This window comes from Mustela lutreola, chromosome 8 (assembly GCF_030435805.1).
Source record: "Mustela lutreola isolate mMusLut2 chromosome 8, mMusLut2.pri, whole genome shotgun sequence".
Lineage (NCBI taxonomy): Eukaryota > Metazoa > Chordata > Mammalia > Carnivora > Mustelidae > Mustela > Mustela lutreola.
Window position 1 is genome coordinate 120,584,295 of NC_081297.1, and position 26,021 is coordinate 120,610,315.

Below are 26,021 nucleotides of genomic sequence, written 5' to 3' on the forward strand. Positions count from 1 at the left end.
CCGATCCTTGCCCCTCCAGCAAACATTCTAAGATTAGTCAATGTATCTCCTTCACATACTCCCCAAGCACTTTTCAAACTGCTGCTTCTAACTGTGTGTCTTCGGCCAAATTATTTAGTGTGTTGACTTTTTAACAGGAACGACTCAGTTTCCTACCACGGCTCTGGTTTTTAAGCTGCTGATGTTAAGCCCCACTGATTTTTAAAGTTCTCAGAATTGGGCACCTAGTGACTCAGTTGGTTAAGCGACTGCCTTTGGTTCAGGTCATGATCCTGAAGTCCTGGGATCCTGTCCCACATCAGGCTCCCTGCTCAGCAGGAAGTCTGCTTCTCTCCCTGACCTCTCTCCTCTCATGCTTTCTCTCTGTCATGCCCTCTCTCTTTCAAATAAATAAATAAAAGCTTTAAAACAAAAACAAAAAAATCAAATAAAGTTCTCAGAATTAAGTCCTGCTGTTTTTCAAAACTAGATGTTATAGGAATTGTATTCCCAGTGCAGGTCCCTGATACTAGGGATGCTCAGTGTGAGATCTGGTCCTTTTGTTTTTCCATACTTGTGATGTCCTTCTTGTTTGTGGTTAGTCCTTGAAGGCCTTTGGTTCCCAGCTATGTCTCTGTCCCTCCTACCCTTTTTGATGTGGCTTCCTTTCTATGATTAGATGTGAAAGGTCTGTTCTGCAATTCTTCAGGTGGTTTTCAGAGTTAGTTGCATGGATGTAGCTATAATGTATGTGTGTCCATGGGGCAAGGTGAACTCAAGATTCTCCTACTCTACCATCTCCTTAAAACTCCTACATTTTTAATAAGTAGATATAAAGATTACAGAATCTTTATATCCATTTAATATATTTGAATTAGGAGTTTATAATTTCTCAGTTGTTTTGGTGAGCTATTCCAAAACACCTTTCCAGGTTGGAGTTAAATAATAGGTCTGAGTTTTCTCTTTTTTTCTTCTAATGTGTTTTGATTTTTTCCTTTGAGTTTTTAAAACTATATGTTAGATGTCCTTAAAAGTCAGAAGTCCTTAAAATGTCGTTATGTTCCAACAGCCTTATGTTGGGCAGACCATCTTATTACACAAAACCTCTTCAGAACATTTTAAAGTAAGTTTAAAGAAATGCTTGAAGCTGCTTTGTGAAAGCCATTCTTAGGAGAATGAAAAGATAAGCCACAAACTGTAGCAAATATGTACAGAACACATATCTAACATAGGATTTGCATCTAAAATATACAATAACATTTTAAAATCTAATAGTAAGGAAACAACCTAATTTAAAAATAGACAAAAGATTTGACAAGACACCTCACCCAGGAAGATAAACAGATGGCAAGTAAGCTTATGAAAAGATGTTCATCATCATTTGTCATTAGCAAAATAATAATGATACACTATTACTCACCTCTTAGAATGGCTAAAAGCCAACAAACTGACGATAAAAATTGCTGGAGAGGATGTGGAACAGCAGGACTTTTCATTCCTAGCTGTTGGGATTGCAAAGTGGTACAGCCATTTCAGAAGACAGTTTTGTGTTTTTTACAAACCTAAACATAGTTATACCATATAGTCCACAATAATATTCCTAGGCATTTACCCAACTGATTTGAAAATTTATGTCTCCAAAAAAATGAATGTTTATAGAAGCATAATTCATAATCACCCAAAAACTGGAAACAACTAAAGATGTCCTTAATAGGTAAATGGATACCCAAATTGTGACACATCCAGATAATGGGGAAAAGTAAAAACTGTAAAGAAAGTTTAAAACCAGTGATTTCTAGAGGTATGGGGGAAATAGAAATGTTGAATACATAAAGCACAAGGGAATTTTTAGGGCAATCAAACAGTTCTGAATGTTCTATAGTGGTGGGTGTATAACACTACACATTTGTCAAGACCAGTACATTGAGAAACCTAAAACATGTGTTCTCATATACAGATTTTCTGATTCTATAAACATAGCAATTTTATTAAATTGTATTGTGTTTCCTCACAAATTAAGAGGAAAAAATGTATGATTTTGTGTATAATTATATTACTTAAAATTTTCTTGTTGGGGAAAGCTACCAAGGACTTGAGCAGGCATTAATGAAAACTGATTCTTCCACCTGTAACTTTACACATCAGGTGACTGTGATGACCATGAGAATTTTCACCAACTGGCTTCTGCCTCCATTCATTTCAAACCTTGTTTCTCATCCATTACCCACATAATTCTGGTACCAGGTCCATAAGACACATTCACTAGGGGCATCCTAATGCAGCCTCTGCTCACACACATTTTTTGGTCATGGTGTCCTAGTGAACTGGGACAGTGGTCAATGGTAGTGTTTCTAGAAGCCATTTCCACACCAGAACACTAATATCTTAAAGATAATGGGAAGTGGCTGCAAATTTTACAACATATTACTATCTGAATATATTACTAATTCCTTCCTATGATATATCAAAAGATCTATGAGGTATGAAGACCATAAATTTAAGTTTCTTTAATTTCACAGAAAATCAGCCTCCTGGTGTTAGGAGTATTTGGAAGTTCTCTTTTATTTATTTATTTAGTTTTTCAATTTTCAAGGTAAAACAGCCATCAAGATTATGAGCTAAGAGTGAGAATGGGGAGTGCAGTGAAGGGTCAAGGAGAGAAAATGTATAAAATAGCTGTGAAAATGGAAAAGCAAAAGTACTAGAGAAGAGCGATAGATGAGAAATACAATTGTTGGATCAGCATTAAGACCCACTTGACAGGAAGGACTATATAGAGAAATGAATAAGCATGATGGTCTAATTTATACCAGTCATGTTTAGCCATACAAGCGCAGATAAAGAGTGGGTGGAGAGGGACACCTGGGTGGCTCAGTGGGTTGGGCCGCTGCCTTCGTCTCAGGTCATGATCTCAGGGTCCTGGGATTGAGTCCCACATCGGGCTCTCTGCTCGGCAGGGGCCTGCTTCTCTTCCTCTCTCTCTGCTTGCCTCTCTGCCTACTTGTCCTACTTGTGATTTCTCTCTGTCAAATAAATAAAATCTTTAAAGAAAAAAAAAAAAAAACAAAAGAGTGGGTGGAGAACTATCACTTACCAGGCAAATATTAGGAACTGAGAGGGATCAAGAAGAAAGTATATGCAAGAGAGTGATTATGATGCTGGACTGTGGATTTTAACCTGTTTAAAGAGAGGAAAGAGGACATCAAAGATTAACAGTTAGTAGAAAATGGTAGAATCATAGATTGATGGTCCCACTGGATCAAAGGGAGTAAATTGGAAAGATACAAAGTGGTGGTCAGAGATGGAATACATGGAATTGAAATATGAATGGGTTACAGTTAACGGCAATGATAAAGTCTGTAAGAAGACCATCAGGCTAAGTGGCTAGGGTCGTCTTGAGAAGTGATTCATTAGGAGAAAAGTTCCAAGGACCTGAAAAGACAGGATGTTGAAAGGATCACTTACGTGTATAACAAAATCCCAGGAATTAGGACAGGAATACAAATGAATTGAGTGACAGTGATCCAGGGGCTAACACCATTAAGAAATGAGAGAGAGGAACCTGGGAGTTCTACATGGAAGCAATACTGAGTGGCAGTGGATATATAGAGTCTAATAATATGAGATTCAAATCTGGGAGGGCTTAGGGAGTAGAAAACAAAACTGAAGAAGCAACAAAGAGCAGAGGACCCATTTCTGAACCCAGTGACAGTTATGGAAGGTAAACACCCCCTAACTGAGAGGGCTGAAGAGGTAGATATATTCTTAGAAGAGAACCTCATGTTAATTTTGAGTAAGATGATGAAGGCAAAGTTCTAAAAGTACATTGGATGTTGCTAATTATGGACTGGAATTCCAAAGAACACACATTATATTACGATCTCAATGTCTGTCTGTAATTTTCTGGCCATTATGGCACAATGGATAAAGGTTTATGTGGGCTGATCCAGAGTGTTACAAATTATTCTAATAAATGGAAAAAGTAAGGTTGAGAATAGTATTATACATATACATGTATACATATATACATATGTAGATACATATACGGTATGCTCATGCCAAAAAGTTTTGGAAGTTAATACCAAGTAGTTATTGGTGTTGATCTCTGGGAGAACCTAAATTCAATGTTAAAGGGAGACTTTGCCTGTAGCTTATACCCTGCTGTAGTGCAATACTGAAATGTACAATGATAGGAGAATTGAAATGTGAATACTTACTGACTCTTTAATATTAAATTGTTCATTTTTCTTAGGTGTGACAAGTGTACTGATTATGTTGTAAAAAGTTATAATTTAGAAATACACATACAAATATTTACAGTTCAAATATTCTTAGGTATTGACCTACAAATAATATGAAGGAGTACCTGGGTGGCTCAGCAGGTTAAAGCCTCTGCCTTCAGCTCAGGTCATGATCCTGGGGTCCTGGGATCGAGCCCCACATCGGGCTCTCTGCTTGGCAGGGAGCCTGCTTCCTCCCTCTCTCTCTGCCTGCCTCTCTGCTTGTGATATCTGTCTGTCAAATAAATAAATAAAATCTTGAGAAAAAATGTTTTTTAAAATTAAAAATAAAATATGAAGGGGTAGTGGAGAAGGGGAATAGATAGCAGACTTAGATAAAGCAAGATCCTTCAGTAGTTGAGTCGAGTTGAAGCTAAGTTATGCTTACATAGGGTTTCATTATACTACTCTGCCTGTTATATATATTTCAAATTGTTCATAATAAAACATTATAGAAAATAATTTATCAGACATTAGGTAATATCTGTTCAGTTCAAATTTTTTAAATTATACATTTATTATGTGTATTAAAATTTAGGGAATTACAGTGGTATAAATATTCATGGTTGTTCCCCTCACAATGTTCATGACTTAAAGGGGAAAGAAATCAATTACCGATCCCACCCCTATTCCCCCACCAAAAATGAGATGGACCAAGCAGGGCCTTGTTAAGGCATTTGGGCTCTCTTTGAAAGTAATGAGAAATCATTTAATGTTTTAACCAGAGAAAAGTAACATCAGATTTCTCTGAATTATTCACTCTAACTTAAGGAACTGATTGAAAAAGGGCTAGTGATGTGTAATCAGGTAGGAGGCTATTTAGTTGTCTAGGCTTATATTGGCAAAAGTTTGCAATATAAACATTGAGCAGAGGAGGCAGAATCAGCAAAGTTGGAAAGAAATGGGTGAAAAATTATTGTGTCATAAAACTAGGGGATGTGGTCTCAAGAATCAAAAACCAACCAGAGGTTAAGCAAGATAACGATTTATTGCCTAAATCGCATGAGCCACCGTGGTGTTTCATCTCGCCATTCCTCTTCTCAGAAATGGGAAGTTTCTTCTCACAATGGGAAGTTTCCCAAGGTCCCTAAGAATACCCTCCTTGTGGTATCCAAGACTGTGCTCTTCTCTATCTCTTTTTGTATTACATGCTCAGGGCATGCTGGCTTGTTTTGATAGAATAAGCTAAGAAATTCTATTGCTTCTTGCTTTGGAAAGTGTTGCTCAAACTGGGTATAATACTGTCAAAATTTGTCTTACCCTTGTAAATCTTAGCCCAAATATTAACTCCTCCATAATCTTGCCTAATCTGTATCCATTTCCTTCTTGCATGCTTTAAGGACATGCTCCAAGCTTTGCACTTAGGTAATTACTTCAGTGTTGTTTTTTACAAAGTACAGTGGTTTTCACATCTTTTCCCCATTAGAAATAATGTTGAGATCAAACAATGTTAACTTAATGGGTCAGGTAATCAAAGGCAGTAACTGGTAAATATTTATTAAATTGGAATAATTTATCTCATGTTCATATGGCAACAAAATCTAGATTAATGAGTTTTTGCAGAAAAATTTGATTTTAGCTTAATAAATGCTCAAACTTTTTTTTAAAGATTTATTTATTTTAGAAAACACAAGCAGGAGGGGGAGGGAGAGAGCAAATCTTAAACAGATTCCTTGCTGAGCATGAGCTCAATTTATTGACCTAAGCCAAAACCAAGAGTTGGATGTCCAGCTGACTGCCAGGCAAGGACCCCTTCAATTATGTTGTAAATATGTGTGATAGCCTTGAGATATCAAACAACAGGGAAAACTTCTGAGAGTGCATAAAATTCTTTATTTAGAACAATAAAGTATATGTATATATAATGTAATTTCAAATTCAACCTGTATAAAAAGGGGTCAGGACATAAACCTAGTTTAAAAAGTACACATATAGTATATACACATACACATCACATTTTACAACCTTTTTTATTTACTTACACTTCAGTCATAATAAACTAGAATAGTGTTGACATACATTTACATTACAATATGCAAACTCCAATCTATGATTGAACTAGCAATATATCTATGCATCCATCTAAATGTTTGAATACTTTCAAGTCCATCGATTTAAAAAATAGTGACAAGTGGACACTATAATCGCACATTAATCCTTAGAATATAGAATAGGATATTCTTATTGAAAATTTTTGAGTCTTATAGCTGAGAAATCAAGTAATTGAAAATACTATGGTTTTTAGTTTAAACAATTATCTTAATTATATTTTTAAAAATAACATCATAAGGACATAGTTGGAGACGGCAGTTATAAATTTACAGTGCTTAGGAAACATTTTAGGATTATGAATATCCACTTTAATATAAATTATTTCTAAAACATCTTGTTAGGAAATGAAAGTACCATTATTTTATCTGTAACAAAGGCATTTCCAGACTTGTTAATGGAAAGCAGCAACATCATAAATTGTGTGATCAAACACATAAATTACTAGACTTTCAATCTGAATGTTTATATTTTACTGCCAATCTCATAAAATAATACTGTTTCAAAGACAAGCTGGCTTAATTAAAATTCTTATACCACTTTCTAATTTTAAAATGTAATTTATGGATGACCCCTTTCCAAATGGATTATAAATGATCTCTTGGCACTCAAAAACTTTGAGCATCTTACATTTTGTGCTCTAAGCTTTTAATAAAATGAGAGCATTTAAATAAGCTTAATTTGGTGCAATTCTAAAAGTCACACATATCTTATAGTATCTCTTTCTAAACTGTAATTGTGGTTTTCGTTCTTCAGAGGTGATCCAAAAATGTTTACTTAAGCAAAGGAAAAAGCCATCTCTTGTGTAAATGGTTATCCAATTCACCCTACATGAGACTGAATTTTACTTTTACTAATGGATCCTATTTACATTACAGACAAGAATAGCAATGACTTTTTATGTTCAAATTGCTTATTCACAGAGATCAGAGTTGAACATTTTATATGGAATAATTCCAGATCTATTTTATCGTTTTTGTCAGTCACATATCAATAGGGCTCATACCTAAGGCGATGTGACCTCCAACTTGACCATAAAGATAAATAAAAAATTGAGATCCAAAGAGAAGAGGTGACTTAACCCACATCAGTTAACAGCAGAGGGGAGGCTTCTGACAATTTTCCCACACAACCACCTCGCTGTTCCACACTCTTTTTGAAAAAAGATTTCTTAAAGAATGGGTGGGAATGGTTAAAGGCCTCACATTGGAATTACATTTTGAAACCCAAACCCAGCTGCACAAACACATTAAGAGATAGCTGAATTCTGAATGCTTTTTGTTACTTTCAAACCTCAGTTGAACTAGAATACCAAAATATGCCACAGTTGCCCCAAAGTACTTTAATACTCAAAGAAATGTGTTTAATTCTTATTATAAGCAAACACTGCATTATAAACACATACTTTCTCGTACATTTTCATTCTTCACATACTTAATCCTTTTTTAAAGACAATAGGGTACTTATGCTATTATCATGTTGAAAAAAAAAACAATTTGACTCATTTAAAAGTGGCAGTGTGGTGAACACGTTAAGATTATAATACAAAATCCAACAACACTTCGATATCACTGAACAGGCACCATTTATCATAGGGCCGGTTTCTTTATAGGCTTCTGTTCCACCAGAGGTGCAAAGCTTTTAGTATAATTTAAAATCTGCAGACTTCTGAGATCATTTTAAAAGGCAGTCTTGAAATGTTACACAAGAGAACTATCAGATACATGGCACCAATTTAAAAGGTGATTTCATGGTTTATAATATCAGTTGTGAGTTTTCCATGATTTCTGAAGGATATTCAGCACATGTACTGGATAAAACAAAGCAAAGATATATAGTTCTATATATAGATCTATATATTTATCTCAAAGCAGATATGACAATTCCCAAGCAGCTAGCATCCAAAATAATGTTCAGCCTTTTTCTACTGTTCATGCATTTTATCAAACTTTAGTGTTTTAAAAATTGGTAATTCACGTAACTCTCAATGAACCAATGTATTTAATTAGGCAGAATATATTATCCCTTGCCTACCATGCCATATTTCATAACTTACTGAATTCGTTTATTTAAGTCTATTGATTAGAACCATCTCCTTGAGTGATAAAACCCAGTTCCTAGCTTTGAGAACAAAAGTGTTTTTCTTGTACTCTCAAGCCCACAAAACAGCATTTTCTCATGCCTAAGCGATTCGAAACCACTGGTGAAATAAATCAAATTATTAAACTGAGAAGTATCAATTTTCTCAATCTACACCTGACCTACACATATAATTCAGACATATTTATATCTATTTTCCTCAAAATAACCAATGTCACACACTGAGATAGGTCCTTTCAGCAAATAAACTGATCTCTGGGTTTATTACTAATCGATTGTATCAGGGGATATTTAAGGGCCTGAATAAGTCAATGAAGTTTCCCAAAGCACCTGGGTTGTATCTTAGAGAAATGACTACCTTTTAAGGAACCCCAGCACTTTAGAGAAGGAAGGGCTCACAGAAAGCATCTGGGCTCTTTGGTATAAAAATAGAGCAAAGGCCACTTCACTGGAGTTGATTTAGATCTGCTTTGAACATAATCTAAAATCCAACTAGGCTAGAAATTCTTGGACTTTTGAAATCAAAGGAAAGCTCACAGTTTTTCATGATTTCTTTCTTTCTTCTTTTTTTTTAATCACTACACTGCAAATGGCCATCTGAGGGGTAGAACATGACAACAATGTTATAACAAGAATTAGGTTACAATAGAGAGCTTTGGATTCCTTTATGTATCTGTTCATGATATAGTAAAAGTATTTTCATCAAAATAAACCATAAGAATTCATTTCAGTCAGATGCTTCTTTGCCTATAAAAAATTGGTAATGGAAATTCACATAATGTCTTAACAACTTTAGTTTAAAAGCATGATGTCCATCTTTGGAATTCTTACAAATTCACTCTTAATAGGACAAATGCTGTTACATGTTTTAAATAGCAAACTGACATGTGTAACTATGTAAAGCTCGCTAGCTTTATTTCATAAACATTAATGAATACACAGTGACTAATTTTAAATAAATGGATCCTTTAAGCTGATAATGGTGATTATATGAAAAATAACTAAAATTTCCTGATTCCATGCTGCCTTATAAAAGCCAAGTAACCTAGTTTTCAATACCCATATTATAATGTGGGTGTGGTTTTCTTAGATACTAAATATAATTTATTTTTACTTTCTCTCATGATGTAAATTGAAAATTGCACCTTCATATAGTCAGCAATTTCTCTGTAGTCCTTTTATATAACTCTGTAGTATTTTTAGAATATAAACATTTCATAATATATTTTGCAAGCACAATTTATACACTCTGATAGTGGCAGGGGGAAAGGGTGTTGAATGTGTTCCTCAGTGACTGTCCTGATATTCAGTGTTCTTAGCTTTGGGTCCTAAGTCTTTTGGAAATTTTCCTCTCTGTAAAGGCATCAATATTTGGGGGAAGGGCTTATTATTTTTACATTTTTATTCAACTTAAACTAATAAAAAACCTAGGTCATTCATTTATTACCCCACCCCATCCCTTGCAACCACCAATCTTTTCTTTGTATGCTTGGTATTTTTGTCTTTTTTAAATTTTTTTAGACTCCACATATAAGAGATCATATGGTATTTGTTGTTCTGACTTGTTTCACTTAGCCTAATGCCCTCAAGGTCCATCCATATTATCACAAATGGTAAGATTTCATTTTTAGAGCTGAATGATAATCCATTGTGTGTGTGTGTGTGTGTGTGCGCGCACACATATAGGTACATGCACACATACACACATCATCTTTATCCATTCACCCATTGGTGTACACTTATATAATTGTTTCTATATCTTGGCCACTGTAAATAATGCAAAGGACATAGGGGTTTATACATCTTTTAGAATTAGTTTTCATTTTCCTTGGATAAATTCCCAGAAATGGAATTCCTGGATAATATGGCAGTTGTATTTTAAATTTTTTGAGCAAACTCAAAATTTTCCATAGTGACGGCACCAATATGCATTTCCACCAACGGGGCACAAGGGTTCCCTTTTTCTCCACATCCTTACCCAAACTTACTATCATCTTTTTAGATAATAGCCATTCTAACAGATATGGGGGGAATCTCTCATTGTGGTTTTGGTTTGCATTGCTCTGGTGACTAATGTTCAGCAACTTTTCATTTATCTGTTGGGCATCTGTAGCTCCTCTTTGGAAAACTGTCTATTCAGATCTTCTGCCCATTTTTAAATTATATATATTTTTTCTATTGAGTTGTAGGTGTTCTTTGTAGATTTTAGATATTAGCCCATTATCAGATACATGATACGCAATCATTTTCTCCCATTCTGTAGGTTGTGTTTCATTTTGTTGATGACATCAATGTTCTAATTCAATACTGGCTCATAGTCATGGTTAGATCCAGCTAACCATGTCCATTTGTCTAATGGGATACAGGTTTATGTCGAGAAGAGACCGAGATCAGACCCAGACCATTCATTAGCATCTACAAGGCTGACATGCTGTCTACTCCAATTATTTTATCCCCACTGTTTTCTCTATGTAGAGTTGTTGATGTTATTGACATTTGTTTTTAAATTTTTTTCTGGATCCCTTTGAGAAAAATTATTACCCCCCACTATTCAGGATGAAATCTACTTGCAGAGGCCAAGATAACTGTGAGCTGCAGGTTGTAACTGAAAATCAAGCTATGTGGCTTTTCAGCAATTAGACACTTCTGGAGGCATGCAAAATGGTGCATGCAGTCTGGGGCACGTGCTTTCTCTCCCAACATCAGTTGCAAGTTCTAAATGAGACCACAAGTCCCCCAGGTCCTTAAAATAGAGTCCTGCTCCATGCAAGTTCTTCTTTATAGATGATTAATTCAGCGCCAGTTTCACAGTAAAACACTTTGTTCCAATTTGTGAATCATCCATAGAGTCATGGGTAGCAAGAACAGATAAAAATGCAGTCTGTCACTCCAGACAGAATATGAATTTGTTTAAAGCTGCTTCATTTATGAAGCAAACATGAACTGTTACCCGCCTAGAGAGGAAAGAAAAGAGAGAGAGGTTATGGTGTATCTGCTTTCTGCCGCCTTTTCATTCTCAAAAGCTGAATTCATAGGACTCCACATTGAGTCATAGACTTAAAATAACTGCTTCACTTACACAGCCTAAAAGCACTTGACAAATCTTTCCCCAAATGCAATGACTAGTCACTCTCTCTGATCTTCCTGTTAACATTTAACATTATCTGAAATGATCTTACTGTTTGAGTCTCTCCACCCATTAGAATGTATGCTCCATGAGGACACAGAGTTTTGGCCACTTTTTTTTTTTTTAAAGATTTTATTTATTTCTTTAGAAAGAGAGAGAAAGCAAGAGTGAGCAGGGGAAGGGGCAGAGGGAGAAACAGACTCCTGGCTGAGCAGGAAGCCCTATGTGGGGCTTGATTCCAGGACCCTGGGATCATAAACTAAGCTGAAGGCAGACACTTAACTGATGACCCACCCAGGCACTCCATTTGTCTGTCTTTTTAACTGCTGTGCTCCAATACCTAGAACAGTGCCTGACACGAGATACTCAGTAAATATTCTTTGAACATAAGGATGGTTGAATGCATACCCGGTGACTTTCACACCTGTTTACCGGTTTGCATACCACAGATTGTTTCCATTTGTGGTAAGAGGGTTATCTTGTAGCCTTGAATTTCTCTAATCAGGCCATGAGAAGGTGGTAGGTAAGGGGAGAGGCTTTGAAAGACCCAGGCAGTGTCTAGAGAGAAATGGAGTAGCATGAAGGAGATAACCAGCGGAAAAGCTGATCACCACCAACAAACAGCAGCCTTGTGGTCACTGAGCAATGCTAGTGTGTTAACTGCCCAGCCAGGTTCAAGCCATCGCTTCTCTCAACTGAGGAACAGCAGCTGCATGTTCATTATCAATACTGTCAGCCAAGAAAAGAAAGACAGAAATCTGGCACCAGATCCTGACAAAGCCTCTGGGGAGGTTCATTTGGCCAAACAGAGCTTATTGTACTTGTCGAAACATGAAACCTAGACAATGTTTCATTTCTTCAGAACTGGTTTTAAACCACTGAGTTTTGGGCTCTGCTTTAGGATTTTCAACTTTCAAGTCAAGTATCTATACTTCCTGTTTTTTTTTTCTAGTTGCAACCCCTAAATGAATATGTATGTTGCTTTTTCTTCCCTACTCAATACTCTTTCTCTTTGTCCTTATCAATCCCAGAATCTCAGTTTTTAAATATTTGACATCAGTGCAGAGGTTATAAGTAAATTGTGTAAAATTCCACACTATAAGTGATAAGAAGTGCAGTATTTTTATCCAGTCATTCTAAATGAATATTCTAAAAACCATATTACATGACAGTTTACCAAACAGAGAACTCCAGAAACTAGAGAACCTGCACCTGGGAAAAGAGAACTAAATCCTGAAAGAAAAATTAAGAAACATTAAGAAAACTCAGAAATCCAAAACATATAGCAGATATTTTAAAGCTTGATTTAAAAAGTAAAAGGGAATCACACACACACAAAAGCCAAAGGATATATTTTTTTTAAAAAGCTAGAAGAGCTTAAAATTCTAAACTTAAGTAGAGAAGCAAAAATGGAAATCTATTTCTAATTTTGTCCCCAGGTCTCTTAGCAAAGAAAATGAACTTGAAGGTTTGACAACTGTTCTCCCATAGAACAAAAACTACAATTTTTATAATGATACCCTAGATACTAGCAACAACCTCATGAAATAAGCAGGGTGAGTCATATTATCCCCTTAACTATCTCTGAAAAACCAGGGGTTAAGACAATGGACATACAGCTTATCTAGTTGCAGAGCCAAGTCCTGAACCCAAGTCTAATCCCTTCTTATCCTCTATATTATAATGTGTCTACAGATGAGGTTCAAAAACAAATCCTCCAAAGCTCCGGAAATTCTTGGGAAACATCTGGTAAAGAGTCACAGATCTTGCCAAGCCCTGTGTGCCAAATGACTAAACCTGACTCAAGGTCATCCGTATTTCAACTCTAGGATCTATTATCTCCTGTCTTAGCTCAGGTCTGCAGGAAATGTCCAGGCTGTGTTTCTTTTGTGAATTTCTCCACCAGCCTAATTGTAATAATTATTTTCAACATTTACCATGCTGGGGAGTTTCATTAAACACTCTGTCCTAGTGTCTACCAAGTCACACTATTTACAGTCAACCAAACTGGGCGTGATGATGCAGTCCTTCTCCCAATGTCTCAATGAAAATTCTTTGTAGCTGACTCCCAAACCCCAAATCTATTACTTCCAGCCCTGACTGTTCTTTGAATCTCCAGTCTAACAGATTCAGCCACTGGTCAGTATTTCTTAACACCTCCTTCCCTTATTTTCTTTGAATGGCACCACTACCTGGTTAGTCCCATAGGCCCCAAATCATCCTTGAATACTACCTGTGATGTCGAGCCTCACATTTCACCAGTAATCAAAATGTGTTGATTCTTTTACTGCATATCTCCAAAGTGGTTCATGCTTTCCTATTTCCATGGCCCTGACCCTAGTCCAGGTCATCATTCTCTCTCATCTGTTTGGAAGATTGGCTTCCTAGGTGGAAGGAACTCCATGACTCCAGCTCACTGCTTCCAACCATCAATCTGGCCACACCAACTTCTCATTACTTTCCTAAACCTTGGCTCTGATTGTATCACTCACATCTTTTCCAACCCTCCAACATCTCCTTACATGACTCCATAAAGTATATGTCCTATACTTGGAATTTTTCAAACTGACGTCCATATCGTTGTTTCTCAGCCTTTTAACCCTTCATGTGTGACTTTCCACTGGGAGTCTAACTAACTGTACAAATGGACTCTTGAACACACTTTCTGCATCTTCTGGCCTCCCTGACTCAGTTTATGCCATCTGCAGTATCCAGACGACTCCTTTCCTATTGCTATTAAAATTTTACCCATCATCCAAGATCTGGCTCAGTATATCTGCCACCTCTAACATCTAGCTTGTGATGAAGCCTTTCTTCTGTTGCTAGTGATTTCTCTCCTTTCAGATAAGGCAACTGTATATGGGTATACCTGTGTATAGTTCTAGGAGGTCCATCCATTTCACACCTATGTCAAGGATACATCCTCTGCAACGTAAGCATTGGTCTTGCCTTTGATCTCTTATTGCATTTGCCTTGTAAGCTCTTTTCATTGCTTTTTTAAGTTCATAAACCTCTAGTTTCCTTTTAAAAGTAGGTTATTATGCATATGCCTTGCCTTATTTCATTTTGTAGGCTATAAGCAATCTGAGGACATAACTCGGTTATATTAAGCTTTGCATCCAACCATGTACCTACTTACTAGAGTGTGTTGGAATCACATTTGTGGGAAGAATGAAGAGCAAAATTTCCCTATAAATACTCTCTTTTGTTTCTTTCTCAAATGGCTATATACTGCTAATAAATGAAAAAATCTTGTGGGATGCCATGTAGGAATACTTGAAATCAGCTCGTGATTAAGTCTGTTTTTAGCTTTTTGTGTAGATATTTTCATGTTCGGTGTCAAATAGACACCACTCTAGTCTATTTTCATTTAGAGCCAATTTTTTTTGTTTCCAGCTCATTACCTTATAATCTTTCCACCTTCTTTCCTCGTTTTTAAAATACCAAACCCTCCTTCTCTTCATCTTCCAATTATGGGTTATTTCATTTAAAGAACTAACTATTCCATTTTCTATTGTAGTACTACAATATTTATCTTAATTTGTTTTAGTTGGTGAAACCTACACTTCAGGGAGAAATCCCTGCCATATATCTGAGTCATTCCCTGAACTTTCCCCTTCCTTGTAAGCTAAAAAAAAAAATGGCCATAATCCAAATTATACCTACTTTTAAAAATGCATAGCAAGAACTGCGAATGACATTTCAATCTTGGTGCTTTTTACTACTATTTTATGTCTTGGTATATTTCCTCTCCTACCACCTTATATTTTGCCCTCACCAACCTCTTCCTTTATCACACCCCTCTTCCCAAATTATACTTCAAGATCCTTGGCAGGTTTTAAAAACCTCTGCTGATACAGGGACCAGCAAAAGGCTTTACACAATGGGTACTCAGTAAATGACTACACATGATACCTATACATTTTGAATTTAGGGTCTGTAGATTCAGGATGACGAGCTGGATCTTTTGTCTTTTTCTTATCCTTCCTGTGTCTATTTTTGTTTTTATTTTCATAAATTTTGTTCTCACATTAATGCAATTCTGAGATTCCCATCTTCTCCATTTTCCTTCCCAACAAATATTTATTCATCAGTTGCATGCACAAAGTATAATAAGCTATATAGTTTGGTGGGATTCCAAAATGAAATTCAGAAACAAATCATGCCCTGTAAGAGCTTACGGCTTAGCAGAGGACACAAAATGTCTATAAAAGTAATTGAGAAGTCCTATTAGTGTGTATTACATGGGCATTTCAAGATGTATGAGCTGTCACATGAAATATAATGAGCTGGTCATAAATTTGGGAAGTCGGCTTTTTGAAGTGGTGGTACCGGAGTTCAGTCTTGAGCGAGCTCAGTGGACATGATGAGTAATACTTTATGAAGGAGAATGCCACCTCCGATTTCACCACTTGTAATGTGTGAGGAGTCCATTTGTAATCAATCCAGAGCTTCGTTTTAAACCCAGCTTGATTCATTGTAAACATGAACAGTATTTCACTTTTAAGAAAAACTGTCATTTCCCACAACTCTCCTTCCCCTTACTTTGGAGATTTTACTTCCCTATTGACCCAATTCAGCAAATCACGTGCGCATGCGTGCACACAGATGCGATAAAAAGAAACCCCACTTTGCTTTCTTAAAGATCTTTAAAACTTTATTTTACTGAGGTAAGAACGCTTACTGTGAGCTCTACCCTCTTTCCACCTATTTAAGTACACACTACAGCACTGTGCACTATGGGCATAATGTGTCACAACCGGTCTCTAGCACTTATTCGTCTTGTAAACTAATAAAAAAAAAAAACACACTTCAGAAGGACTGTCTTCCTTACTAGTGGTTAAATGTTCATTCCGGGTTTATTCACCGTGTCACACTCTTTCAACAAGCCTTGAGTGAGGGTCTACAACACAGAGGTTACAAGAGAGTCACTTGTGAAGGAGACATGGCAAGAACCAGCCAAGCTCTGCTCCTCTCCCTAACTACGCCCCAGTTGCTTGACTATGGCTGCTTTAACACGCAATTGTTTTCCCTCCTAAACACGTGCCCTGGGTTTTCCCATCATAATCCATTTTCCAAATGTCACAGGATAAATGCCTCAATTAAAAACCACATGATTAAAGACCTGTGTGCCAAAAGAGGATCCCAGTGATCAATGCAGTCAAAAACCAAACAGAGGACGTTACTTGAGACTTTAAGACTCAATTAACCATGTAATGTGTGGTTTGTGGATGTCTAGCTTTAGGGAAGTGAAACGGCAGAGAACCTCCTGCGAGGCTCATGTTGGGGTTGAAGGGCAGAGAAATTATGTTTTCTAGAAACCTATGATTTCACCTTGCAGAGTATTGCTCCAGAAAATAAAAAGTATCAAGAGAAAATATCTACTTGTTAACATTGTTTGACAGAAAACATGAGCTTAGAGAGAAGGTCAGATGGTGAGCAGGGTGGGGGAAAAGGTGCTGTTTATACTTTGGATAGGATCAAGGGCCCAATTAAAGGCCTAATTTAGAAGTCCCTGTAATAGCAGGGTTAAAGGGTTAGAGAAATATGTGACATAGTTATTATATTATGTTATTTGTGGCTGTTGAAAAATGCTCTCCAGCTACTAAAGTGAGCCCCTGGAGGAGTTAAAAAGCTCTGTGACCCAGCTTCCCTGGGACGGTTCAATCTGGAGATAAATTTCTGAATCTGGGACAAAAATGAAGTTGGAAGGACAGTGACCTATAAAGCAAAGGCAAAGCTCCCCAACAGACCATCTATCGAAGAACCCTGGAGAGTAAATGATCTTCTGATGAGGAGGGACTGCAGGGAAAGAACTAAAGACTGAGGAAAATGCGAGGACGCTCATGTTCCACTCTGATAAATGCCCGGGACCCCAGAGCCACAGCACAATGAGCAGTGAGTTGGCGGTGGAGGTAGAAACGAGCGGAGCAGGAACTGAGGCTGGGTCAGGTTAGTGCCGTTGTGGTGCTTGCCCCAGCCCCTCCCCGACCCCACTCATCTGGAACCTGCAGCTGGGCCCCTGAGAAAGTAGACAGGAGAGCAAACAGGAGAATCCGCACCTCCTGGCCATGGTTTCTTTTCTCCCACAAGCCCTCCACAGTCCTTCATGATCTCAATGGGTCTCTGTTTCTGGTTTATGTTTACGGCATCCTGGGCTCTGGACTGGGATGAGGCACAATGACTGCCAGTCCCATGGCACGCAGCACTTTACCTTGACAACTTTCTTCTCCTGATCCCTTAAGATAGTTTGGTCCTTTCTCTTTTTCCTTTAAATAGCAAGGAAACATTTTTGGCATTCACTTGTTTCAGCTTCTGAGATACTCTTTTTTTTTTTTTTTTAAGATTTTATTTATTTATTTCACGGACAGAGCTCACAAGTAGGCAGAGAGGCAGGCAGAGAGAGGAGGAAGCAGGCTCCCTGCTGAGCAGAGAGCCGATGCGGAACTTGATCCCAGGACCCCAGGATCACGACCTGAGCGGAAGGCAGAGGCTTTAACCCACTGAGCCACCCAGCCATCCCCTGAGATACTTTTTTTATTATGTTATAATAGCCACACCTAGCTGAAATGGGTTTTATTTACTCTTCCTCTCTTAATATTACTTTAGTCCTAATTTTTTTCCCCTTTCCTAAATTTTTTTTTTTTTCTGGCCTCTAAATAGCAAACACTCCACTGTTAATTTTTTGTATACCTCCCACACAAGACGAATCCACTAATCAGGACCACTATTCTCTTCTTGTCTTTCAAAATGTCGAACACACGTAACTGAATTGTGCATATGTAATTCACTGTAACAGCTTCCGTTAACATACTGACATCAGTTTAATAGTCAATTTACTATATTTTGTTTCTGAGTTTAAGCATCTAAGATGTTGTATTATTTTTTTTAATCTTTCATCTTGAATTAGAAAAACTTACCAAGGTACGAAAGTAACAGTGTTGATAGAAGCCACAATTACACCTCTTGAAACTCTCTCTCTTTTTCTTGCAACATACTGAAAAACAGAGAGAAAAATGCTATTTGCTTTTGGACAGAGATTCTGCAGGATACCGTGATCTTGGCATTGTAAAAGGCAGTTTTTCTGTAAATACAGTTAGAAAAGGTGACAAAATTGAGAGGGAAGCTTACCTTCATAAACAATACTGAAGAGAAGAAGGAAGACTTTATCTGCCTCAATATAGTCTTCCCAAGTAATGTACACATACTAAAAATTCCTATCTGTACTTCATACGTGTATATGTATATACAAAGGCATGACTGAAGAGAAAGTAACATGCCAAACTAAACTATAACTGGAGGTAAAGCAAAATATTAGTATTTAGGCAATATGGGGTAAGGTAAAAGTGATCAGCATCAGCTACAGTAAATGCAAAGTTTTCAAAACAATTTTTGTGTTTGGGCTTGGAGAAAATACTAAACAGACTGAGAAGAGCTAAGCGCTCCAAAAGCTAGAGGGAAGCCATATATATCAAGGATGCAAAAGAAAGTCACTGCAAGTATCCTGACTAAGAGGTAACCTCATGAACCGGGGTTTACGGCATAAGGAGACAAGGGTACGGTTTATTTTATTTTTTTTTTTTAAGGGTACGGTTTAGAAAGGGGAAGGAAAAGCAAGGTTCTGTGGCAGCTCAACCAAGACATCATAAAGATATGTTTGAAGATGAATACTATTGCCAAAGAGCTAAGACACAGGGAGGAGGAATCAGTAAGTCCTATGGGTGGCATGGAAATGAAGGAGAATGTGCAGATGAGCCTCCAGAGCCCTGGGATGGGGCATCCAAGCAAGATTCTGCTGCTTAGAGAAAGGGAGCCTAGAGGATCACTACTGATGCCTGAAGATAGCTCACAAAGATGTGAAGGTCTTTTACAGGTAAGTGGAGATATGGCACCGAAGCAAGTGTGAGAGGTACGAAATGTGGATAAAGATCACCGATACGCATTGGGAGATGCCATGCAGAGCAAGTAACTTCTTAAAGACATATAAGCATGTGCATGGTTGGTGAAATGGCAACTGTCAAGCTTACTTCTGCACATATTTAGCAAATAAAGTACCTTATTTCATTATCCTCTTCATTAATCTGTATATTTTCAACTGTCCTTGTGAGATTTGGTTGTTTCTTCTGGGAAAAGAACAGGATATGTATTATAAAAATATCATGTATAATATTCAAGAGGTTAATGGTATCAGTTGTATATTTTATGTCAATAACTCCAATATCAGGGTTCCCCCCCCCAGCATGCAGCATATAAAATACTTCTGCAATAAATAAATATGGAAAATGCACCATATTATCAACTTTTTTAGGGGGTTGGAGGTGAAAAAGTAGTATCAAATTCAAAAGATAGTTCAAAAATTTGAACCACAATGATTTAGTGCATTTCAAAATGTTGGATAGGTTTCTGTGAGAAGAGAACAGAAGAAGAGAAATCCAAAATAGCAGATAACACAATGGCACTTCTGTTTGGCTTTAAAAGCAAATCATAGGATTTGTAACCTATTTCTTCCTTTTTCTATTTGCTGCGGGCTATGAAAATCAGTTCCCATTTCTTAAGTGTGCCTTTTCAGCAGTGGGAGGATTGTCTCCTAAGCATGATAAGGAATAAGGGGAAAAACCTTTAGATTTAGAGTCTATTGAGACTAAGTTAAGGTAGGACCTTTTCTCAGAAAAGGGCAGTTTGGTAATCGTTTATGTAAATCAAGTATGCACAAATAAATATCTAAAGTTCATGAAGTTTTGATCAAGGAGAATAAAAAAGGAATAGCAACCCTTACCTTCCAGTATAAGGCTCCAAAAGCAAACCCAATTACAAGAGAGAAGAATGCTGGCAAGGCCATGGCTGCCCACTGCAAGTTGGAGTCTCCAAGGGGGTTTGCGGCCTTCCCTGTAATTCAACAGTGCAGTGGTGAGCGGCACATCCCGGACAGAGGTTTTGCTCTTAACCTATGGCTGTTCCCAACTGTTGCCATAACGTACTCTTGGCCCAGCTCTGTTTAAAATATTTGGAACCCTGATATTTACGCGGAGTATTGTTTTGGGACAGCCAGACAAGTCCATGTTGTCTCCAAAACACTTTAAGTTGAAAAATAAAAGAAAAGCCACAGAAGGATCTTTGACGTGGCTGATGTTGACACACATGGAACACAGATGACATATTCCTAAAGGCGATTTGTACTCTCGAGCAAATCCATTTTCCATGACTTTATCTTCGAAAACTTTTTTTGTTTTCTCACTCTTCACATCTTGCCAAGAAATTTGGAAGAGGACATTTTGCAACCCGGATTGAGGACAGTAGGCATTAAGCTGCTTTGCCTGTCACAAGTACTAAGTCATTAAGTGGACTTAGCTATTAGTTAGGTACCTCATACTTAGAGCCATGGCGTTTCCTCATCACATCCGCAGTATACCTTTACTGGATGTCAGAGCGTGGCCGGCTCTGTGTTAAGGACTAAAGGTTTGATTTTTCGGACCTTTTATGTTGGAAAGCCTGAGACCATTAAACACTAAAGAATGGTTGAAAATACCAGTGTCTTCTCACAGCAAGAGATTGGGCGGGGGTGGGGGGGTGCTGTTTGAGGGAAAAAAAACATGTAAGATTAACTTAGGACTCCTTTTGACCTTGCTCAGCTCCTCTGTGAGCAGCAAAATGATTCATGAATTAAACAAAACACATCTACCATCTACCACAAGGTTCTCTTCTCTCTGTCTCCTTACAAGGAACAACCTGGTTGTTAGAGACACAGACACATGTGCCGACCTGCACGAAAAGAACCGGAAGTCTTCAGTTTTCCTTTGGTGAAGGAATACATTTAGAAATTATATATTTTCAGCAATTATAGGATCAAATGCAAACTAATCCAAGGTAAATGATTGTTTGGGGCTATATTATGCAACATTTGGGATATGGTGTCAGCCTATAGTCACCTGTTTAACATGTTAAGTACATAACATAAAAGATCCAAACCACTGTACATGTGTAAACATTTACAGGGAGAACATGAACTTACAGATTTAACCTGAGAGGCCAGAAACAAATCTTATCTACTACAGAGAGAATAGGAATTGCCCATTTCCCCACCATTTGTAAACTGGGAGCATGGAATTCACTAATCGCTGGACTCCTATTTCCAAAGGGCTCTAATAGGAAATGTGTGTGTGTGTGTGTGTGTGTGTGTTGGGGAAGGGTGTCATGGGTGCCCCTTACACTTAAGAAAGGGCGATGGGGAGGGAAGTGGGGTCTTCCATTCATATAACTACACATCACTTCCTTGAGACTAGACTAGCGTATCTTCTGATCGCCCCCCCACCCCAACCATCCTATAGCCTCGTGGGAAATAAGTTTTAGGCACTTTAAAGTAGAATTCAACATCAATTCTTTCATTAGAAAAAAAGAGTTACAACGTGGAATTTGGTATAATCGATTGGTGGTACTACCATTGTTGTACTAATACAGCTATTTTAAGGGTTATAGCAAAGATTGTGTATATTAGTCTGGAATTTAACTACCATTTATAAAAGTATTTTCTCTCAGAAAATGGACTCAGAATTATAAGCAATTCTTGACATTTTAGGAGTTTTCATATCACTATCTGTACGTAACTTGGCTATTTGTGGTTGTATTCCAGTAACAAGTCTGAATTCTCCTTGAGGGCCACTGTGCTGTTGATGAAGGATAGCTGGAAGGCAGGGACAGGAGCCCCTCCCCCAAACCCCCAGGAAGAGGAAACCACCCTTAAAAGGACTTTACCCTGACGTGGAAGGAATCCTCCCTCCCTTCCCATGTGACAAAACCCTGACTGGATGACAGGCAGTGGGAAGGTTCATCAGATTGACCCAGCCTGTCAGCAAGTCCATAAAAACACCTAGACTTAGAAACTCCCGTGGCAACCCCTTTGGGTTTTCTCCTACCTTGGGAGCTCTGTACTATCACTTTGCTATCACTCACTAAAGCTTGTTTTGCTGCCCACCACTCTGTCTGGTCTACCTCTTCATTTTTTGAGGTGGCATGACCAAGAACCATGGGCACAGACAGAGAAAAAAAATTCCTGCAGCACTATGGCCCACAGTGTCTCTTGGGACTGCTGTGTGGTTATGATAGATTTGACCAGGAGGGATCCGAGAGGGGTCCCCTCATGAAGATATACACAGAGAACAAAGGAAGCTATTAATATTTTTGTCCCCAGACTCCAGTCAAAAACAAAGGAGCTGGGTTGGTGCTATGGAGAATTCTATTACATATACTCGGCTACCAGAGGCCCTAGAATCAAGGCAAGCAACATCATAAATTCTTCCTGTTCTTTCCCAAAGCCAAATCTTGACTTGAGCCATTCAGACCACAGGAAAGACCAGGGCCACTAACAACAAGCAGAAGTGGCTTACCAAAGTGAGATACTCCGGGATTCTCTGCTTACCGTCTTTCTCAGGTAGGACAGCCCCTAAAAGTTTTCCAAACAAATCCATGCTGGACAAGAGACCTCACTCTTCCAGAGTAGTCACTTTTTAACTACTTTAAAAGTTCCACCCCCAGAACTCTGGCCCCAAAGCCCCAGAACCTGACTAACACATTGCAGCAGTCTACCTGCAGGAGAGAGGGAGGAGGGAGCCTCCTAAAGACTGGGAGGGGAAATGGACCAGAGGAACTGAGCTTCACCTCCTGGAGGAGTCAATATTGCTTTGCTTTTGTTATTTCTCCCTAATGCAAAGAGCTTAATAGCCAGCCTTTGGTTCTTTCCAGAAATACTACAGTCCCTCTAGCAGAGAGAAAAAAAGAATGTTATCAGAAAAGGCTTATTCACTCCCAAGGCTACTGCTGCTACTTACTGGAGATCAGTGAAATTTGAACTGTGTGCCTCAGGGCCAAATGGTGGGTATTTGGCCCTACAGATGCCCAAGCTAGTAACAAAGCTTTGCTTTCATGTAAAGACTGCCACATAAAACTTGTAGGGTGAGGAAGCTCATCTGGATAGGATTTGAGTAATCCCACATCTCTGGGCTTTGTTGTCATAATTCTGTTCCTTATTATGAATGTCCAAAATTAATGGAAACTGACTTGTTTGGTTTGACCAATAATACCCAACATCTGTTCAAATACAGAACACAAAAAACTGTGCTATGATTTTGCTGACCTGCTTTTTCAAATGATTTTACTTACAGGCATCACCATGCCTGTGAACATGGACCTCTTGGTGCTTAGAAAACCTTCAAATCAGTACCCCTCCTTAATTCAGATTCAAAGCTCATTGCAGGTTGCCATAAGTACTGATCCACAGCCTTGGTGCACCTAATTATTCTAATAACGATGAACATGTATTATAAATAAGGCATAGCTCCGAGTTGGTGTGTGTTGACACATTTAAAACTCACAGAAACTCTATGAAGGAGGTACTTTCATCCTTCACTTGACTGGCAAGTCCAGAGAGATTAACTTGCTCAAGGTCACACAGTTATCCAAGGGCCAACACTGATATAGAAGCCCAGGCAGTCTGACTCAAAGACTGTCTTTTTAGAAGATGAATAAAGTAATGTCAAAGTAAGGATAACTTCCGTATCATTTAAATATAGTCTGCAAGGATCTTAAACATTCTTTTAGCTTGATACAAAGGAAATTACTATTATTTTGAAAACACAACTCTTTCTGGATAACTTGAACACTTCTAATAAGGGAGAATCATGGCATAATAAAAAAACACTCATGTCTCAGGACTCCTTCATATAGCTACCATGACCACTTTTGGGGATTTTTATCCTGCAAATTTCCCTTCAAATTTCCCTGGCCATATCCCTCCAAAAAGTCTCATCTCCTTTATGATATGACTAAAAACATTGACATACTTCTATTATAATAGATATTGTAATATATATATATATGATAAAAATACTAGGACTTTCTCTTACAAGAAGGTAAACTCTACAAGAGCAAGCCTTTGCACATGGGTATCTAAGTGCCATGTTAATGAGTAACGTCTCCTGGCAAAAAGCTGCAAATTATGCAAGATTCATATTTTTTTTTATAAAAAGGAAAAAAAAACAAAAAAAGAAGGCTGACCATTTTGTAATAAAAAAAATGAATAGGTGTTTTATATTCAATGTCCTTTGAGGTTAAGTAGAAAAGACCTTTGCTTCCAACCATGGTAATAACATATTAGCCTTCCCAACCTAAATAACTGTTATACTAAACAAATTACCTGAGGTAGTTACTTTCATACATTAGTCAATAGGTAGCTCAAGAACGTAATCCCTTAGAATAAAAACGTATCTGGTGAGGCCCATGATTGTCTTCATTTTCTGGCTGGGAGGTATGGAAGATAGAACCCAACTAGGGTTCGGTAGTTTCACAGAAATAAGGAATCAGAGACTGAAGTTCAGGGATGCAGATGTGTCTGGAGTTTGTGGGGCAAGGTTATTGGTGGGAAAGGAACTGTGTAGAAAAGGAGCACCAGAAATCTCTGGAGATTTGACTAAGTCAAATGGTTAAAAAAAACTAAGCTGTACATGCAAGGAAGAGACTTCACAAAGCCTGGCAATAAACAATATCTGGGAAGCTATGATCTTGACTGTTGATCAGAGACAAAGGAGCTCTGACAAGCCAGAATGGGGAGAATAATAGGCACTCAAGAGGTACCTTAGAAATTCTATGCCTTAGCAATAAGCCTATGTTCCCCCTTCCTTCTAAGAAAGCTCAAAAACAAGACAGGGAAGGAAAATAAAGATAATCTGCCACTAACTGAACTATCTGTATAAAACTCAGAAGTATCTAAAGAAATGCTATAAAATCTACATTCTCATAAACATAATATCCACAATATCCAGCATGTATTCAAAAATAACCAGCCACTTAAAGGGAAATGCGACCCATAATCAGGGAGTTGGGGGCAGTCAACACATACCAACACTGAGATGACCTGTATGTTGAGATCAGGAGATGAGAACTTCAGAGATTCAGAACAACAGCTGGCCCCTGAACAATGCAGGGGTTAGGAGCACCAGCCTCCTGCACAGCAGAAATCTACATGTAACTCTGACTTCCCTAAAACTTTACTAATAGGCCACTGTTGACTGAAAGCCTTACCGATAACAAACAGCACATATTTTATACATTATAGCTATTATATATATTAAAATAATCTAAGGAAAATGTTAAGAAAATCATGAGAAAATAAATTTACAGTACTGTAAAAATCTGTGTACAAGTGGACCCAGGTGGTTCAAACCCCTGTTGTTCAAAGGTCAACTATACATCCAGGGGCCAAAAAAGAAAATATCATAATGAATATGCAGATGGAAAATCTCAGCAGGAAAATATACAATAAAAAATTAAATGCAAATTTTAGAATTAAATGCAAATTTTAGAATACAAACTTAGAAATGAAAAAATGTACTAGATCCAAACCCATAGAATGTATAGCACCAAGACTGAAACCTATGTAAAATAGGCACTTTGAATGGCTATGATGTGTCCAGGAAAGTTTATCAGTTTTAACAAAG

The 26,021-nt window shown here is 37.7% G+C and overlaps 1 protein-coding gene across 4 annotated transcripts in view; it reads right to left on the reverse strand.

The window, feature by feature from the left end:
* Positions 1-6,069: 6,069 nt before the first annotated feature.
* The window catches only part of KITLG (KIT ligand), a 91,758-nt gene continuing 71,806 nt past the window's right edge, over positions 6,070-26,021 (reverse strand). For 2 of the 4 annotated variants that reach the window (XM_059186484.1, XM_059186481.1), the window contains 4 exons: positions 20,312-20,421; positions 19,591-19,658; positions 18,456-18,532; positions 6,070-11,362 (listed from right to left, as the gene is read on the reverse strand). In XM_059186484.1, the coding sequence (XP_059042467.1) occupies positions 18,493-18,532; positions 19,591-19,658; positions 20,312-20,421 (218 nt within the window). In that variant the 3' untranslated portion in view covers positions 6,070-11,362; positions 18,456-18,492. Of the gene's footprint in view, positions 11,363-15,598; positions 16,013-18,455; positions 18,533-19,590; positions 19,659-20,311; positions 20,422-26,021 lie in introns of those variants that run through there. The other 2 variants (XR_009356875.1, XM_059186482.1) reach the window with 2 other exon arrangements.